This window comes from Falco naumanni, chromosome 1 (genome assembly GCF_017639655.2).
Source record: "Falco naumanni isolate bFalNau1 chromosome 1, bFalNau1.pat, whole genome shotgun sequence".
Lineage (NCBI taxonomy): Eukaryota > Metazoa > Chordata > Aves > Falconiformes > Falconidae > Falco > Falco naumanni.
Window position 1 is genome coordinate 111,335,212 of NC_054054.1, and position 19,623 is coordinate 111,354,834.

General features: G+C 50.9%; 1 protein-coding gene across 2 annotated transcripts; it reads left to right on the forward strand.

Moving 5' to 3' along the window:
• The first annotated feature begins 13,684 nt into the window (after positions 1-13,684).
• Positions 13,685-17,365, forward strand: SRSF1 (serine and arginine rich splicing factor 1). Of its 2 annotated transcripts, XR_005825315.1 has the most exons (5): positions 13,685-14,065; positions 14,345-14,529; positions 14,798-14,970; positions 15,234-15,947; positions 16,854-17,365. XR_005825315.1 is itself a non-coding variant. In XM_040578201.1 (4 exons), the coding sequence occupies exons 1-4, from the start codon at positions 13,872-13,874 to the stop codon at positions 15,426-15,428; spliced, it is 747 nt and encodes a 248-aa protein (XP_040434135.1). In that variant the 5' UTR covers positions 13,714-13,871; the 3' UTR covers positions 15,429-17,365. The 2 variants fall into 2 exon arrangements, 1 of the variants encoding a protein (XP_040434135.1); XM_040578201.1 differs by having other exon boundaries at positions 13,714-14,065; positions 15,234-17,365.
• Positions 17,366-19,623: the final 2,258 nt, after the last annotated feature.

A 19,623-nucleotide genomic window follows, 5' to 3' on the forward strand; every position in this document is an offset into this window, starting at 1 on the left:
CCCAGCACAGCCCTGGCCATAGCTGCTGCCAGGTGCTGTGGACTCGGCACTGCTCTTTGCACATCAAGGAACACGGCCTTGATGGAAGAAAGTGCTTCAAATGCCACGGAAGGAGATGCGTTCCTGAATCATGACAAAAAGCATTTATTTATAAATTCCTCTGAGTGCACTATATAAGGCACTTCACAGGAAAAGGGCCTGGCAGTGAGGAGCAGTTTGCCATCTAAGGCTGTGCTCCTCCTGCCCTGTGGCTGCACGCTTCCCCACAGGATGCATTTCCAATCCCAGGCAATTTTAAGTCAAAAAACACAGACTTTGTGCACAGCCATAATAAATGCAGAGGTCTGGGAACCAAAAGCTGGGCTGACAGTGCGGCTGCAGCATCACACCAGCTCTGCTTCCATGCTGCGCCTCCATAGTAACAACCCCCATAGGAGATTTTTCTTCTTTAACCTACACCCGCTTTGCTACAACTTAGCCAGTTACTTCTGCTCTGCCCTGTCACGGACATGGCACATGGATATGTTTTGAAGCATGTGCCCACAGCAGAAAACTAGAAATGTTGCTCTCATCTCCTCTCCCTGCAGGATTTCCTTCCCTCTCTCCTCCAGCGTGTCTCCTGCACCTCTGCTTGACTCCTTGCTCTTCTCCAGGCTCCATCGATTGCTTTCTTTTCCCAATAATTGATAAAAACAACAGCATCAGGAAAGTACCTTATTTTATTATTCCCCTCCTTGCTCTCCCTGCATGTCCTGAGGGGTGTGGGCATAGCAGTGACACCCAGGTACCTCAGAGCAGGGCTGCTGCTCCCCACAAAGTGGAATTTGGCCATTTCACCCTACCAGCACAAACCCCCTCTGTCAGGTCCTGCCTGCTGCAGCTGGAGCGTGAACATCACAGCCAGGGTGGCTGCGGGTACTCTTCCTCATCGCAATCACCAATAATCATCCTCCTGTGTCTGATGCATCGAGCAAAGTGCTGGCAGCTCCCGATCTCCTTGCGGAGATACGCTGCAAAGCAGCTGCACAGAAACGAGATGCAAGCATGAGAGGGAGGCACTGCCAGCAGCTCAGCCCAGCGTTCAGCTTCTGCCAGGGGAAAAGCCTTGCAGAGTCTGACCCCTGGCAAATTGCATGGCTCTCCCCTGCAAGTGACAGCCTGTCCATGAGGCACCCATGGGGTGGCACGCACTGCCCAGCGGGATGGCTCTGCATGTGGCCAGGCACTCCAGTGACCTGCCATCCTGGCACCCACATTGTCCTGGGGCAGGATTCAGCCAGCTGCTCCTCCTGGGTGCTCATATCCCAATGCCAAAGCCTGGAGCCTGCCTTGGGCGAGGGGAGCCAGACCTGGCCCTTCCTCATTGCTGAGGTCCCCAGCCATCAGCTCTCCGGCTGCTGGAGCTGGGCCCCTCGCCCGGCCACAGCCACCCCCCAGGCTGCCCAGTGCGTTATTTTTTACCAGGAGTCAATTGTTTTGGCAAGTGTTTTGCAAACTGCATTACGGAGGGTTTGCTATCGGTCCTGGGCTGCTTTGATCAATCTTGTTTGCGAAGCAGTTTTCAGTGCCCTGGTTAATGTACGTGATTATCTCCCTGAATCCCTGCTATAGAACCTGAATAAATCCTGTGGAAAAAGAAAATGTGCTGTAAAAGGAAACACTCTGTAAAACTCCAGCGGGAGCTGCCACCGCTGATGCCGAGTGTTTGATCGCTGTAAGCGGTTGGTTAATGTCAATATCAGACCCCAAGTCCCCCAGTTTATTGTTCACAAATTTGGGATGATAAAGCATTTTCACTATCTGCCATCCTCTTCCCTGCACAGATCCAGTCTGGGAGCATTTCAGTCCCCCATGGATTACTCTCACATCCCACGTGAAATGGGAACCAGGTTCTCCCTGTGACTGGCACTCTGAGCACCTTGTCGTCCCCATGCCTGATTTGCAAAGGCTTAGTCTGGAGTGAGACCAGTCTGGAGCGAGACCAGAGTGCATAAATACCAGCCCTGGGGCTGTCCCCCATGTCACCCAGCCAGGAAAGGGATCGCTACCCTGGCAGCAGTGGGGTAGCAGGCACCAGGGGCTGAGGTGGTCCTGCCCAGGGAGAAATGCTCCTTCATCAGAAGAACCACCCAGGACCAGGTCAAACACATCCCATCAGCATCACGCACCGGGGCTCTGAACCCCCCCACCGTGGCCTCTGGCCATGCATTGCCCTGTCCCCAAAGCCAGAGTGGCCCTTCCGTGGTGCGAGCGAGCACAGAGCCATCGCTGCTTGTCTCCTGAGGTCTGTCCCCAAGCAGAAGCAGCTGCAGCGTGGCACCACGGCAGGGCAGCCTGGGCTTATCTCCAAAGCAAATGGGCTTAAAAATGTGACAAGCTGGAGACGGCTCTTTGTCTAAACATTGCTTTCCATGAGGTAGTGCGTTCCTTGCCATCCCGCAAGCGTGATAGAAAAAACTAACACTAAATGACTTGTGAGCCTTATTAATATGTATTCAGGTCATCTGCGCTCTGCAAGTTTTTGCAAGTGACTTGCGGTGTGCAGTTCATGTAGGATCCATAAATAAAAATATCTCTCTGGAATCTTGGCGGGGTCATATTAGCACAGGAACATAACAACTGCCTTGGTGCGTGCTGAGGGACAAGAGGCGACACAGCCCAGCCAGGCTGAGCTGCCCAGCCCACCGCTCGCAGGTCCCGGCAGCCCAGCACAGGCTCCCACAGCAGCTGGATGCACCAAGAGCTGGGAACTCCCTTTAATCTGATCTCTCCTGAGGTGGAAGATGGGTTTAGAGACAACAAACACCGAAGGAGAAATCACATCAAAGCCACATGCTGTGTGACCATGCAGCGGAGTGTGCTGGGGTCCCAGTCCCACTGTGAGACAGAGGTTTTGGGACACAGATTTGGTGTGCTCACAGGGCCAGGTCAAGGTCGAGTGTTAATTTTACTTCTTCCCTTGAGTTTCTGCATTTTTTCTTTTCTGTCCTTCCTCTTATTTGGACTTGGTGTTCCAGCACAAGCCCTAAACCCAATGTGGTTTACCTGCAAGGGGCCCTGCCTGCATGTCAAAGGCTTCCTAAATTTTTAAGGCTGGAAGGGCTGTTGTGATGATCGGCTCCACCTTCCCACGAGCCACAGCATGCACCAGGGCTGGTGTTTTGTGGCCAAGCAGAGCACAGCGCTGCCCTCAGACGAGCTCCGGGGTGCCAAGGCATGCCAGGTTGCTTTGGGCTGGCTGCAATGGGGGGATTTCCTCCTGCACCACCATGGCACATCCACAGCAGCCATGGCTCTGTCTGCCCTCTGCGTTTCCTCCACTCTGCCACGGTCCTTCCTTCCCTGCTGCGGGTCAGCCATGGGCTGCAGTCCCCAGGGGTGTCCCTGCTCCAGGAACACGCTGGGTGTTCATAGGTGAACGAAATGGGAAACCTCATGTAAATCACTTGGTGCTCCTGCATGAAATAATTGAGCAGTCATGCACACACTAATTGGGCATTCATATACAAAATAACTAGGCACTCATGCGTGAACTACTTGGGTGCTCATGCATGCACTAATTGGGGGCTTATCTGTACAGTAATCAGGCATTCATGCATGCACTAACTGGGCATTCATGCGTGGACTAATGCTACACTTGTGCCTCAACAAATCTGTGTGCAGGTTCACTGTGTGCTCATGCAGAATCTTTTTGGTTGCTCATGCATGCACAGGTTGGGCACTCATGAACCTCCCAGGCACTCATGCATGAACTAATTGGGTGCTGATGCATGCACTAATTGGGTGCTCATGCACGAACTTGTTGGGTGCTCAAATGTAAATTAACTGGGCACTTGTGCATTCATTGATTAGACACGTATGCATGAATTCATCAGGCACTCATGCATGACCTGACTGGGTGCTCATGCAGGGACAAGCGGAGCCCAGCAGAGCCGCAGTCCCACACAGGGCAGGGAAACCTGCCAGTGCCAAGCATGGGGCAGTGCAGCACCAAAAATACCCGCTGGTTTGCCCAGCACGCATGAGCTGGTGGTTTTGTCTCCCCAGCAGCCTTGCTGCCACACGCGAGCTGATCTCACACCTTCCCCCGAGCTCCCCAGGGCGTAGGAAGCAGCTACTGCCATGCAGACAACTTACACTCTGTTGTGGCACAGCATAAATACAAGAAGCTCCAAAAGCAGGAGACAAGGTCTCCACTGTGTAGAATGATCTAGGTCAGTCTCACTTCTGCAATGATTTATTTAAGCTCCGGCAGTTCCTGGCCTGAGTGAGGGGAAAAAAATAGAATCCCCCATATTTACACTATTTTTCTGTAATGTTTATGTTGTGGAAGCTACAGCATCATCTGCCAGTGCCATTTTAATCCAGGCCTGCAGACATTTCCACAACACACTCACATTTCTTGGGGTTGTTCTTCAAGGTGGAGCAACTTGCTAAGCACAAAATCACAGCCTGCAAAAGCTGTCGAGTGGATGTTTCTCACTGGAAAGTACATCACGTCCTTCAATCACTATCAAAGCTTTACCAGAAATGATCTTGCCTTCCTGAATTAAAAAACCTGACCATTACGAGTGGACTCAGAAGCAAAGCAGCTGGAAACAACCCACTATGGGTGCAACCCTGCAATCCCACAGCCATCAAACGGGGAGCGGTGGGAGCCCCGTGCCGAGCAAGGAGTCCCGCAGCACAGCCAGCACCAGCCCAGCAAAGCAGGACCAGAACCGAGGGGCTCCCAGGATGGGCGCAGGAGGTGATGCCTAGCTAGGTAGCTATGTATATAAATGTATACATGTATATATATACCAGGCAGGTATTCACGGGCTCATTGTGACACAGGTGCCAGCCCACCGGTGAAAGCACTAGCCAAGCCCTCCTCGCCAGCCTGGTCAGTCATCTGTTGATGCTCTCGCTGAACCCTGTGGAAGGAGCTGCAACAGTTGATCCAATCAATAAATACACATTTTACACATCCCTTAAGTCTGTAATATATCTCTGTATATAAGCGGCCATGAGGGATTTTGTTTTAATTAGACGAATGCTTAGGGCTACTCTGCCTACCACTTAATCTGCCTTGGAAATAGAGCAGGGAAAGGTCCCGGTGCAGAGCTCTGCTCACAGCCCAGCTTCTTGCCTGCAGCAACCCCAAGGCTCAGCAACGGAGACGGGGCAGAGCAGGGTCTGTACCCACCTCCCTCTGGCACCCCCAGCACCAGCCAGGAAAGTAAGAGGTGCTAACTGGAGGCGGCTCTGACCCCACCACCCTTTGGACTCAGCTCATCTCCTGCCACAAGCCTCACAGCACAGAAAGTGGCAGTTCCTTCTCTAGGCACAAGGGACTGACTTATAAAGGCTTGGCTGAAACCCTGCTTGCACCTCCAGTATGAGTGCAAGGGGGCCCTTCTGTTGGGATGCAGGGAATAATCCCGCTTTCCTGCCAGTGATGGGGCTCTTCCCCCTGACAGAGGCACCCTGTATAGGAAAGTCGAGCATCCAACCATTGCCCACCGCAACAGAGCCACACTGGGGAGATATCCTCAAACAGGCACAGCACCTACCTAAAAAGCACAGGGCTTCCTGCAGAGGCAGGAAGAAACCCCAGGTTTTGGTATTTTAATACTTACAAAATGTTGTGGTATCCTTCCAGCACACAGCCCGTGCCCCAGGGAAGCCCCTTGCAGCCGGACAGCCTCGCCCTCGCAGTCTGGTGCTGGCTGCGGGGCTGGGGGTGCATGGCTAGTCATTGCTGTGCTCTCCATTCCTCTCCTGCACGCAGCAACACATGCCCAGACTTGATTTATCAGGGTGTAACTCATGTGAGTGCACCCCATCCCCTGCCTGGCACCCCCTAGGGTGGGAATTCTGGGCAGGGTCCAGCCACATCCCCTGTCTGAGTGGTGCTAGTTATCTATGGCAATACAGCGGGGAGGTGTCAGGAATGCATTTCATGGCAAGCAAGGGGTAGAGGTTTTTAGCAAACAAAATACACATTGCCAAAGTTTGCCAAGGTGGTGGTTGTTTTAAGGGAATCTAACAGCTGCTTAGGTCCCACGGCAAGGAAATATCCATGGGAGGGGACCAAACCTCTGCACAGAGGCGTGTGTCCTTGGGAACAGCCCTGGGTGGCCTCAGACAGCTCTGCCTCCCTGCCGGGCTCCACACGAGTCCGTATGTCAGCCGCCACCAAACACGTCTGTCTTTGCCATGGAGCCCCAGGAAGCCGGCAAGTGTCCCCAGGCTCCCCATGGCTGGAGCAGCACCCAAACCCGAGCTGTCAGTGTGAACTACCAAAGCAGGTGTCTGGAACGTTCATTTCCAGTTCAGCCCAGTCCCACCAGTGCTTAGGGGGTCCATCACAGTGCTCAGCTCATGTTTAACTCCAAAGAGGCGAGCAATCGGTTAGGGAGCAAAACTGCTCTCTGCCCAGTAGTAGTAGTAGGAATAAAAAGGGGAATAATCAACAACAAAAAAAAAGCCCTAGAGGAAAAAAAATACTCAGCGACATCTTTGATGCTCTCGGAGCAAACAAAAGTATGCAGAGGCACTGCTTTATGTACGCCCCTAGGCCCGGCAGCACATGTTTATTGCTCCTTCTGCCTCTGCTGCTAACGGCAAACAATCCCGGCAGGGGCCAGCCCAGGCAGCGTGCCACGGCCGCGCGGCCACGGTGGAGACGTGATGGACCCTGAGCAGCATGTGTGTGCACAGCCTGGCTGCGCGCCGCCGCCGCGTGGTGCCTGGGGACCGCAGCCGGTGCCTCGTGCGGGGCATCACGTCGGTGGAGAACACACGGCTCAGTGGTGGTGGCCCCGGGGGCCTCCCGAAGGCAAGGCTAACGTGTGCTGGGCTCGGAGGTCGGCAGCCATGAGGAGCAGGAACAAGGGCTGGTGCAGCAAGGAGCTCAGCGCAGCGTGTTTTATCCCCTGGCTCTGGGAGGGCTCTGCCCCATCGTGTCCCACCTCCCCACAGGCTGCCTTCTCCGTTCACAGCAGCGCTGCAGAGGCTGAACTCAGCAAATCCAGCTCCTGCTGCAGAACACCCACCGTGTCTCCTTAAACGCGAAGTGGTGCACGTCTAATGAAAACCTCCGTTATGGAAAGGCGAGGGAAGGAAGCAGTAACGTCCTCTGATATGCCGCAACATTATCCAAACTGTTGGGTTTATGGTTAACTGGTTCCCATGAAGGAAATGCGGCTTTTACTGGTGCTGCGGCTCCCCACCCTCGCCAGCCCAGCTCTCCCAGACCTCCTCATCCCGTGAAGCTCGCTGCTCCTTTGATCCTTCCTTTCTCATGTGTGGTATTTCAGCATATAAAAATGTTAATATGCTTCCTGGGAAACTATCAAAATAATATCTGATGTTCATGCTTGCATGCTGCCTCTAAATTAGAATGATCTGCTATTCTTATTTACTATCCTCAAGCAACTGCACCCAAAAGGCGTATTAGGAAAAAGAAAAAAAGAAGGTTCCTTCTTTGTATTTCACATTGTAGGTGGGCTATCGTGCTACCAGTAAGCCCAGTACCACACAAGGAATGAACATTGACTGGGTTTTGCTTTTCCCCACAGAGCGGTGAGGGACAGCCACTGCCAGAAGGGGATAGTCAGCGTGTTCCCACTCCTAATTTCTGATGACGTATTTTAACTTGCTCATTTGAAAGCAGCTGCTTTTGCACCTTTCACCTTTAAGAATGATTGGGATATGAGCAGCAAGGTTTCCTAAAAGGCAAACATCTGCATAAAAAAATGCTGTGAAACAGGATTTTCAGTGGGACCAGGAACAAGCCTTTTTGCAGCACCTTTTAGCCATGGTGCTGGGCTCGGCAAATGGCTCGGGAACGAGGCCCCTGATCCCACCCCAGGCCTTTTGTAAATGTCTAGTTTATTTTTCCTCGCTTGTTTGCCTTTCATCGAGCTCAGATAGTAAAAATACATGGCTTGGTGTCACTCCTGCCTTGGTCTGCGTTGCTCCTTGTATTCAAGTGGTTATCGCAATCCCTCACCTTTCTCAAATGTTTACATAAAGTTACAGATGTCAATGAAACAGTTCCTAAAACTTTATTTGTATTTAAAAATATTCTGCTTGAAACAAATGTTAATGCGTTTCTTACTCGTTCTCTTTCCTTGTATTAAAAAAACCCAGCAAACCCACACTGATGCCACAGGGGCTGTGTCCATCGTCTCTGAAAGCCACGAGCTGAGGAGGGAGCGGGGACGTCGGCAGTGCTGCCAGCGGCTCCCTGATGGAAAGCTAATGGAAAACCTCCTTTTAAAAACCACCGAGGCCTAGCAAATTGGGGTTATTTTTGGAGAACAAAAAGATTGAGCTCTACCCATGCTCCTGAGGTTCAGCTCGGTGGCACGGCTACCACGAAGATGTCCCCTGGGATGTCTAAATCCAAGCTCTCGCTGCCTGTGGCAGGGCAGCTGATGGCAGCGCCATGGCGCTGTGATTTCCTGGCGGGGCAGGTGACAGATGCCATGCACAGATGAGAAGCTATCGAGAGTTCTTATGGACAAATACAAAATATTGCCCGTTCAATAAGCCCTGCAGCACAGGGCTCTTGCTCCAAGGACTGGCTGGCTCAGCGCTACCTCCCAGGGGCTTTGTCACCGCTGGCTGTCTCAGTTCCCTGTTTCAGGACGGCATCACTTGCCCTGAGTCAAAAGCACAAGCGGTGGGAAAGGAGGTGCTGAGCCGGCGAGCTGCCAGCACCGGTGCCGTGCCACCAGCCTGTGCTACGACAGTGGCTCCTCGGTGGATCCCAGCACAGCCAGCTCAGCCAGCCATATGCCACACGCCTGGGTGCGGGAAGGCATCCAGGGGAAAGAAGGCAACTCCTGGGAATGCAGAGAAATAAAAATAGCAAAAGAAAAGGGAGCAAGGGAACAGTTGCAGGGAAACCCTCACTGGCCAGTCTCCCCCTAACCATGAGGATCTCTCTGAAATGAGCAACCCACACGGACACGCTCCCTTTTGCTTATTTATTCCCTAGCAGGGATAAACCTTAGCAGGTTTGTTTTCATTAACAGGTTCCATTGATTTTCCTTCATCCATGCCAGGCCTTGGAGCATCCCACCAGGGTGGGAGAGGAAAGAGCAATGTAACCGGCTGCTGCAATATTCAGCTACAGCGGGAGACAGGGAGCAAGGGAGAGTGGGCAGGAGGAGCCTGCAGAGCCCTGTATGAACATAAATGTTTTCCCAGAGAATGAAATCAATTAAAACAGGTTGGGGGGGCCATTTAAACTTCTCAGTCTGTACTAATTGCTGCCTCTTCTCCTCCCCACCCCTAGATGCAGTGTGCTGGTACGTGGGAAATCAAAGGTGAAACCAGGCGCTGAAAATCAGAGTAACATAAAAACAAGACAGAAGAAATCACATCAAAACCCCTGATTTTTAAATTTTTTTTAAATTAACCTTTAATAGCTACTATCAAGACAAACAACCACATGCAATTTAACTAGATTACTTGCGCCCCTCCAGCCGGCCCGGCATGCTGCTGGAGACCAGCCCAGGGTGAGGAGGTGGCTGGTGGTCCTGCGCAGCTGCGGCTGTAGGGGTCCCGTGAAGACCCCAGCTGTCTGCTCTGGGGCCTCATGAGCACAGCCCTGCCAAACACGTCGTGCTTAACAGCTGTAATGGTGTAGCTGCTCTAATGAAGAAAAAAGATCGATGTTTCATTTCTAAAAATGAGCATTTTCACAATGCCTTCCAGGAGTGCTTTGAATTCCGGTGGTGTTACCTATGGAAAAGGCCAGTCACTGCAGCCTGCTCTTCCGCGTGGCTTTTCTTTAAATCTCTGCCTGTGTGTTCCCTTTCAGGCTGGCTTTCCTGAGAAATTCACCTAAGTGTGTTGTGGTTTTCATTTGCATCAAGACATGCTACAGCAAGCACACGTGAAAACCTTCTGGCTTGCAAATAAATCTATGCAAACAGAACGAGCTCTGCCACCATCCACCTTTGTGGGAAATACTTTCAAACTTACACACACTTTCCTTGTCTTACCAATGCACTCAGAGTTTCTCCAAAAAAATCGCAGGCTGTATTTTTGCATCTTTTTTCTACATGAAAATTAATAGCGTTGGTAACATGGAGGCACTACTTAAAACTGAAGGCCCCCAAAATACCAGCTTTATGTTTCAAATTTATATTCCAAAGACCCTACCCGTGTGGTTCTTTGCTGCTGTGAAATGCCAGATGAAACCACTCATGCAGCATATCCGGGGCTGTTATGGGAGGGAAACGGCAAGTTTGGACAATTCAAAGCTTAGTTCTCCGAAGAAACAGTTACAACTTAAGAGGTGGCTTTAAAAACCATTCTTTTTCTTCTAAACAATCTGAGCTTTGATGAACTGTTATTTTGCAACAAAGTAAGATTAGTCAAAACTAATCCCAGCTGGATCCTCCGTACTTTGGATTAGGAAAAACAGGTTCTGCGAACAGAGCCAGAGGAGCAGCAAGGGCGATGGCAGCCAGCACGCAGAACCACAGCCACGGCCACCCTGCTCAGAGGTGGGCTGTGCCCCGGCGCTGCTCCCGGCCCTGCCAGCTCATCCTGGGAAACCTCCCAGTGCTTCTGTTTCATCCCAAATAAAAGCGAGTGGTGAGCCCATTGTAAAGCATTTCAGTATCTTTGCAGAAAAAGCCCCCACCCCCCCTGCCCCGGGCACCGGGATGGGTATTTGCAGTGAGTGGGAGTGCATTTTAACGCGGGGAAGAGGCCTGGGAGTGAAGGCTGCGGAAATGCCAGGGAGGGCCAAAAAAAGCGGCTAGTTTTCTTTCTGTGCGTGAGCAGGCCTAAAGCAGAGTGAGGAGCGGCCGTAACGAAGTGCTCCCCAGCACATCCCCACCTGCCTTGACACTTCGTGTACTGGGTGGCACGGTTCTATTTGCATTATCCATCAATATTCTCAGTTGGAAACCCCTGTTTTTCATCACTCTTCTTTTGAGAACAAAAGCTTGTTGTTTTACAGTAGTTGGCTTCTTTTTTTTTCAGCAAGATTATTTGCCTTTTCCTTCCCAGTAATTTATTTTCCACATGATTATTTAATGATTCTCCACACACATTTTACCAGAAAGCCAAAAGTGACTCCAACAAAGAAAATGAATGTTGTGCAGCTTACCCGACTGTTTTAAGGGTTCTGCTGATAACACAGAGCTAAAAAAGGTAATGAGGGAGAAAACATTCAATATTTCTATAAAGAGACACTTCATTAAGGTAATTAAAGCAATAATTTAAAGCAGTTATGAGGATTATTAACACACAAAAGAAATTATGCAGTAGGGTTTTCACAAAATAGGCAGACTTACCACTTTTTTGTTATGCCTTTAAGAATAACTTCCAGCAGTTTAATAAGCTTTTGGAAACAAAGATTCATTTTTTGGCAAGGGATGGAACCTTCCCTGAACCTGGGAAGAAGCATATTCGTGGTCTTTGAGATTTGCTTTTTTGTGAGGAAGGGAAATTGTTCTTTTTTTAAATATGCAACAAGTATTTCTACTGAGTGGGCAAAGAATTGAATTAGCTTGTTAAACTCACTGCTTCAAAAAATTTATTTATTCTAAAGTTCCCACTGAAGTCCTGCAGCTCTGTGCTCCAACCTCAGGAGCTCCGCAGTCAGTCACCGTCTTGCCAGTGTGTATTCTGCTACAGAGTTGTGAAACCACAATACTCTTTTAACAATGTAGAAAATCCCTAGATAGCTGGTCATCTATACTTTGTAAACCACCACTTCTGAAGATGGGCTTTCTCATAACATCTTTCAGTGATTAATAGCAGTCTTTATTTAAACGACTAGCAATCTAGCATAGATATTACCAATGTTAGAAATCACTAGAGCAGAGCACATTGCTGTACTTTAACCTATACGAGAGAAAAATGAAAGGCATTTGTAACAGTCAAGCACATTATGACGTTAGACCAAAAATATTTTTCTAACCGTAAGTCATCAGGAATTGCTGTTTTTCTAGAGGAATATACATTTTTAATTAATACATGAAAAATGAAGTACGCATGACAGACTCTCCTAAAGAGGCATGACACATTTTTCAAAATCCCTTAATTAACTTAGGAGCCTAAAGGGTTTTTCTACAAGCTCAGATACTACTTTAACCCCATCATGGTGGTTACAGTGACTCAACCCTTCCGGCACCACGTGGGCTCACGTGTGCAGATAGGAAAGATACTAAGTGATAAACGAGAGACATCCACATTGCAGAAGTACAATTATTTCAAACATTTTTAGAAGTATCCCTCCCACATCTGTTATATCTTGTGGATACCAAAAATTCTCACTGCAAAAGCAATTTGTGACCTGATCTTGGAGCAGTGCACACAAGCAGAGGAACAAGCTTTGGTCAGGTCCCAAGGTGGGACATGCCAGGGAGGAGCTGCTGGGGCACGCTGCTGCGGTCTGTCTGTCTCACACTGCCTTTACTGCCTTCATACCTTTCAGGGCTTTTGTGACAAACTAGACTGACACTGGTGTTTTAAAGTGACTTACAACCTCATAAACATAGTTGTACGTTATCGCCTTGCTTCTTCCCCAGAAAATCCTTTTCTGCCCTATTTTTGCATACGTTTCTCATGGATCTCTACATTAAACCTCTGAAGACGCACCACTTAGCACACACTTCTGAGAGAGCACATAGCCCACAGGAGACAATGTTTTCATAAATGCATCCACTCCAGATGCAACTTTGCCTCAGCCCCAAGTGCTTTTTTGTCCTTCATTTGTATTAACTTACATAGACTCAAAGTAAAGTACATTGTTACGGTTTGCTCTGGCCAAAGTCATTGTGCTCAGCCTGTGAAACAGATTTGAATGCCCTGCCACAGCAGGCTGTGAGATTAGTCTGATGCAAGAGCCCCTAGGAATGACAATATAGTGTCTGGAAATGGGAGAGCACAGTGTTGGGGAAAAAACAAAAGACCGACAGCCCGAAACCTTAACTTTAATGCTCTGCTGAAGAAGATATGCAAGCAGGATGCTCGCATGGCTGAGCAGCGGACCCAGGCCTGGACTCGGCTCCTTGTGCCCTCAGGGCAGCCATTTTACCTCAGCGCGGCCGAGCCTGTCCCAGCTCACCTCCGTCCTACCCTCGGCCCTCCGCCCGCCTCGGGGAGCTCACAGCTCTTTCCCCACGCCCCCCTGGGCCCACACCAAATTAAAAGGACCGCAGCCCAGCTGAGGCCGCAGCGCTTCGGCCCACATGCGGGAGAAAAACACCAGCCCCGCGCCATTGCCCAGCCCGCCCCAACTCTGCCGCTGCACACGGCGCTGCAGCCCCTCCCCGCGCGGGGCATTGTGGGACACTCCCCGCGCCTTGGCGCCAAGCGCCCCCGCGGTGCATTGTGGGACACACCCTCCCCGGCCGGTCCTTCTTGGCGCGGCCGCCGCACCGGATGTGACACCATACGGCCTGCCGCCGTCAAAACCGCGGCCGGGCATTGCGTTCTTCCCTTGCGGCGGGCAGCGGCGGCTTTCCGAGGTCGGGCTGGGCTCGCCGCACCTTCGCGCTCAGCAGCTGCACCACCAGAACGGGTTGGACTTCTCGGGTGGAGCTGCCGAGTGGAGCAAGGAAGGAGGGACTACTTTCCTTGGAGGCCGCGCATGCGCAGCGCGGACGAGTGAGGGCGCGGCCGTAGACGCGGCGCCGTCTCGCTCGCCGCCAGCGAGGGCGGTGCTGCGTCCCGGGGTGAAATCGCTGCGCGCAGTAGGACCGCGAGGGGAGCCGCCGTCGCCATTTTGAAGCGGTTGTTGGGGGAGGCGGCGTGTGCGCTCCCGTGTGCCTGGCTCGGCCCCGCGCCCGCTTGCCCGCCCGCTCTCCGCGCTCCGGCCCTCCACCGCCGCAGCCATTGCTGACCTTGCCATGTCCGGAGGGGGCGTGATCCGCGGCCCAGCCGGCAACAACGACTGCCGCATCTATGTGGGGAACCTGCCCCCCGACATCCGCACCAAGGACATCGAGGACGTCTTCTACAAGTACGGGGCCATCCGCGACATCGACCTCAAGAACCGCCGCGGGGGCCCGCCCTTCGCCTTCGTAGAGTTCGAGGACCCCAGGTGAGACACCACCCCCACCCCCCCGCCCCCGGGCGCTCCCCAGGGAGGGGGATCGGGCCCCGCCGCGGCCTGCCCGCCCCCCCCCCCCCCGACCCCCGAGCGTGAGGCGCGGGCAGCCACCTCCGCCCGCCCGGGCCGCATCGGGCCCTCGTCCCCGGGGCGGCGGCGCGGGGGGCCGGGGGGGGGCGCGGGGTGGGGCCGGCGGGAAGCGGGAACAAAGGCGGGGGGGCGGTGCGGGGGCAGGCGGGGCCGCGCTCACCGCCCTGTCCCGGCCCGCAGGGACGCGGAGGACGCCGTCTACGGGCGGGACGGCTACGATTACGATGGGTATCGCCTCCGCGTGGAGTTCCCTCGGAGCGGCCGGGGCACCGGCAGGGGCGGCGGCGGCGGCGGCGGGGGTGGAGCCCCCCGGGGCAGGTACGGCCCCCCGTCCCGGCGCTCGGAGTACAGAGTGATCGTCTCGGGTGAGTCATTCTTCTCTCTTAGCTCAAGCGCTTCCCCCGGGGTCCCGCAGGCAAGCTGCCCGGCCAGAGGTGATGCAGCTCCAAGTTTCTTAAAAAGCATCGCCTCGCGTAGCCGGGGAGGAACGCTGTCCGCACGGTGCGAGCCGCTCCTCCGGGCAGCGCCTCGGCTTACAAAATAGCTGGCTTTCCCTTGCTGCGAGCTGGCGCTGTAACTGCAGGAGGTGAGAACGTAATCCGGTTTTAAAGAAACGTCTTGCTTTTTATATAGGGCTGCCTCCAAGTGGAAGTTGGCAGGATTTAAAGGATCACATGCGTGAAGCAGGTGATGTATGTTATGCTGATGTTTTCCGAGATGGCACTGGTGTCGTGGAGTTTGTACGGAAGGAAGATATGACCTACGCTGTGCGAAAACTGGATAACACTAAATTTAGATCTCATGAGGTAGGTTTCATACTTACTTTCTTTGGCCAGAATTGGATACAAGGGGCTTAACAGTAGGATTTGAAGGTAAGGAACGTGTGGCGTTCTTTGTTTATGTGCAAAGCAGCTAAATAAGTCTGTGGTCAGTTTGTCAGGAGATAGACTTTAAAGCTTTGATGTCTATTTCTGTGCTGTAGTAAACGGTATCTTCAGTCTGTCAGCATGCCTAAAAAGATGGCCCTAAAGCCTAGACTTTTCAATCGAAAGTTCTGTCTATTCAATAGGGAGAAACTGCCTACATCCGTGTTAAAGTTGATGGCCCAAGAAGTCCAAGCTATGGAAGATCTCGGTCACGCAGCCGTAGTCGTAGCAGAAGCCGTAGTCGAAGCAACAGCAGAAGCCGCAGTTATTCCCCAAGAAGAAGCAGAGGATCTCCACGCTACTCTCCCCGCCACAGCAGATCCCGATCTCGTACATAAACGATCACTAGCTCTGATCTTTTTGTAGAACCCCATGTTGTACACAGTTTTCCTTTACTTAGTATAGTCTTTCATTTTTTTTAATTCAAACTGTTTATTCAAATTGGCTGAAGTGTTGAATTGCATTCTTGTGTAAAATCCCTAGTGAGTATTTGCTCCTTAACATCAACATTCCCCTCATGTCTTTGGTAAATTGTATTTTAATTGATGTCAGTCAGGATTGTTTCGATTCAGTTCTAGTTAAATACCAACATTCTTCGAACTGTGGTATTGCTGTGTAAATGTCTCAGTGTTCAGCTATGGTTTATACGAGCTGGGGATGTTGGGATGTTTGTGGCTAACTTGTCTCTTCTGGGGGATCTTATATTTTATCTTGCCTTTTCGTGTGTCTTTCTGTAGACATATCTGAAGAGATGGATTAAGAATGCTTTGGATTAAAGGATTGTGGAGCACATGTCAATCATTTTAGGATTGTCAAAAGGAGGATTGAGGAGGATCAGATCAATAATGGAGGCAATGGTATGACTCCAAGTGCTATTGTCACAGATGAACTTGGCAGTATTGACCTTATACTGAGAGACAGGTTAATTGCGTGTCACTTCAGGCATGTTCTAGTTACTGCAGACCTACAATTGCCCTTTTTCTTTAAAACTTTTTTTTTGGGGGGCAGTTGTGGCTAAATACTTGCTTTTGTAATTCTCTATTCCATTCTAGTTTTTTTAAAGGAATAACCTGGGACGGGGTGGGAGTATTGGTTTACCTTGTCACGCAGCATTTGGTTACAAGTGTTAATGTTATGTAGTATTTGTACACTTGTAGTAGATCAAGGGTATCTTTAAATCAGAGTATAATATCAATACTGCTAAAATCTGCATGTCCTCTGTGTGACTGATACAGCGTTGCTATTTCATTTTTTTAAAGTATCAGAATGAAAGCAAAATTAGAAAACCTAGGTGGGAATAATTTCTTAAAGTCTCAGCCCTGCCCCCTCAGACTAATTCACAATTGACTCACCGATATGTTTGAAAACTCCGGTTAGTTAATTTTGTTACCTTCCAGCTGGGAGTGCTAGCTATAGTTCAGACACACAGTAGGTGGATAGCTTTAGCAGTAAGCTTTTCCAGTTTCATAAACATTTTTTGCAACCACAAAACCTGTAGCACACCACCGTACGAGCAATGAGTATGTTGGCATTTTCAGTTGACATATTGTAAATATTACGATGTTTCCTCCAAATAGTAATTAACATTTCTAAAAATTATCTGAGCATCACCATTCAAAAGTTTGTTTTGGGGAATTGATAGTTATTAATGTACATCTGTATTAATTGATGGCAAACATAACTGATCATTCCCCAGAATCCTATTTTTTCATTACAGTATCTAACTTTTTGCCTCCTCTTTTTTGGTTTTGCTGGTTATAAAGGTTTGGATTGGAGAGGGCTCACTGGATCCCAATCCTTGGAGCTGGATCATTGGATTCAAATCATAATGTGGATAGGATAGGGAGGCTGAATTACAAGGATTCATGGAGCGGGATCAAATTACCAGGAACATAGGAGTGGATTCCTGCCCCAACCAAACCGCATTCGTGTGGATTTTTTTTATTCAACTCAATTGGCTATTCCAAAGATATTTTTTTCCTATTTTTGACGATTGGAGCCCTTAAGATGCACGATGGAGTTTTTCATGGTTTTTGGTAAAAGGAGCAAAGCGAGGACCTGGAGAGGTACGCTGGAGCAATCTCCTTGGAAGGATTCAGCACGAGTAGATGGTAAACGTTAAAGGGGAAAAAGGGGGGTTTGTTTAAAAAAAAAAAAAAGTAAATAAGTCATTTCTCTAAATTTAAAGACAAAAATTGGAGTTAAAGATTTAAGTAGGTTTTCAATTGGCTATTGCCTTTTTTTTTCTTTGACAAATAAAATTTTTTAAAAAGTGCCCATGGTTGTCATCATTTGTTGCTAAGAGTCTTAGTCTTTGCTTGCCGCTGTAGCATTGTGAAATTGCAAGTTTTCAGACAAAAGGCTTTTGTGCTCAACAGAGATGTAGTGTTTCACAGGAAGCGTTTGTGTTTGAGCTTCTCCTAAATAAAGGATCAGTTCCCTGGGAAATGGGTGGAATTTATTATATGAGTAGGTGAAAAGAGATCACAGAGGGAAAATGTGAGCTTATTCCTTTGGTGGTCTGATGAAATGACGTTGCTTGTGCCTGAATAATTTACAATGAATTAAAGAGCAGAGCGTTGCTGTGGAGCAGGAAGGCGTTTCTGCACAAGGTAACGGCCAGTGTGGAGGCCTGTCCTAGGGAGTGTGGCACAGGTGCCTCTTAGATTCGTGGTTGAGTTGATGGTGCGGAGGGGTTTGGTAGTGGGGGGCTGCAGGGGTGGTGTCTGGAAGAAGCTGCCAGCAGCTTCCCCCGTGCCCTGCAGAGCCAGTGCAGCCGGCTCCACCACCGACCTGCTGGCAATGGCTGAGCCCGTCAGCCACAGCGGCAGGGTAATGTGTTTGAGAGAAATCCTGTGCAACCGCAGCCAGAGGTGAAGAATGAGTGTGAGTGCAGCAGCCCTGCAGGCACCGGGTCTGCGCAGGAGGGGCTCCAGGCGTGGAGCAGGGGCTCCCTGGCAGCCTAGAGCAGGCTGTGCCCCCAGCCGGGGCCCTATGCTGGGGCAAGGAGTGCCTGAAGGAGCGGTCACCCATGGGCAGCCTGTGCTGGAGCAGCTCCGGGCACAGCTGGGGGACCCACGTTGGGGCAGGCTGTGCCTGGGGGGCGGCTGCACCTGGGGGAGGGACCCACGCTGGAGCCAGGGAAGAGAGTGAGGCGGAATGTAACCCCCATTCCCTGTCCTGTGCTGCTCTGGGGGAAGATTGGGAGTGGAGCCAAACCCAGGATGAAGAGAAAAGTGGGGAGGAAAGGTGTGTTAAGATTTGGGTTTATTTCTCGTTACCCTTTGATTTAATTGGTAATAAATCAGTTTTCCCCAAGTCAAGCCCATTTTGCCTGCGATAGCAATTCCTGAGTGATCTCCCTGTCCCCATCTGGACCCACAAGCCTTTTGTTCTGTTCTCTGTCCCCTGGCCGGCTGAGGAGGGGTGACAGTGGCTTTGGTGAGAACCTGCTGCCCGGCCCAGCCGGGATCAGCCCCCTCCCCCAGGAAGGTGTGTGTGTAATCTCAGAGGTGGGTGGCAGTAGGTTGTTCAGTGTGGCAGGGCTGTGTAGTGTCCTGTGGGGAGGGGGGCAAGAAGAGACGGCTTTGTTCTCAGGTGGGATTTGTGTTTTGGGGCAGGATTAACATATCTGGGGTTTAAGCGTGGTGTGCTGGCATGTGTGAAACGTGAAGGGCGCTGTGCATGGTGACGGCTTGTGGCGGAAGGTTGTTTGCAGAATGTTGCCAAAGATGTGTACATGAGATGTACTGTTTTCCAAAAATGATAAAATCCTGATAGCAAAGCATTGCTGGGGGAGGCAAGAGCTATGCGTGCACAGAACAGACGTAGACACTTGAGTGGCTGTGGGACGGTGCTGGCAGGGATGAGAAGAGCTGCAGGGATGAGCAGCAGGAGCAGGAAGGTGCAGTGCTCTCACCAGTTTGTTTGTCGGGGTGTGGGAAATGGGAGCAGGCAGCACATGCAGGGCGGCACAGAGGTACGTGCTGTTAAGGTATGGGGAAGTTTGGCCCCAAAACCCCCAAATCTGGGCACTGATCGGTTCTGTCACCCCAGTTCAAGAAGGGTGAAACAGGAGCAGTTGTAAAGCGCCGGTTACAAACATGCTCAGGGAAGCAAAACCTTTTCTTTCAGGAAAGGAAACTTGGAAGAGTTTGAAACTTGGCTGAAGTGAAGTGATGTTGGGGAGGACTCTGCTCTGGCTGCGGACGGTTTGGAAAGATGAAGTCCCTGGGGGAGGAAGAGCGAGGAAGGCTGGGACCCCCTGCAGCTGGAGGGCTCTCAGTCCCCTCTTTGAGATAACAGAAGTCTGGGTTCCAACCCAGGGAGTCCAGGCAGAGCCAGCGGCTCTAAGCAAGTTCATAAGGAGCTAGTTAACGCACTGGAGCACTAATTTGGGAGCGGGTTCAGCTGAGTTTGAGCCACAGAAGTACCTGTACAATCTGTTAGAGGTGCAGGAGGAGGACTTTAAAAATGTGGAGCTTGGTCCTGGGGTGCTTCAGCGCTCAGTTCTGTTACGTGCAGCTGAGCTGC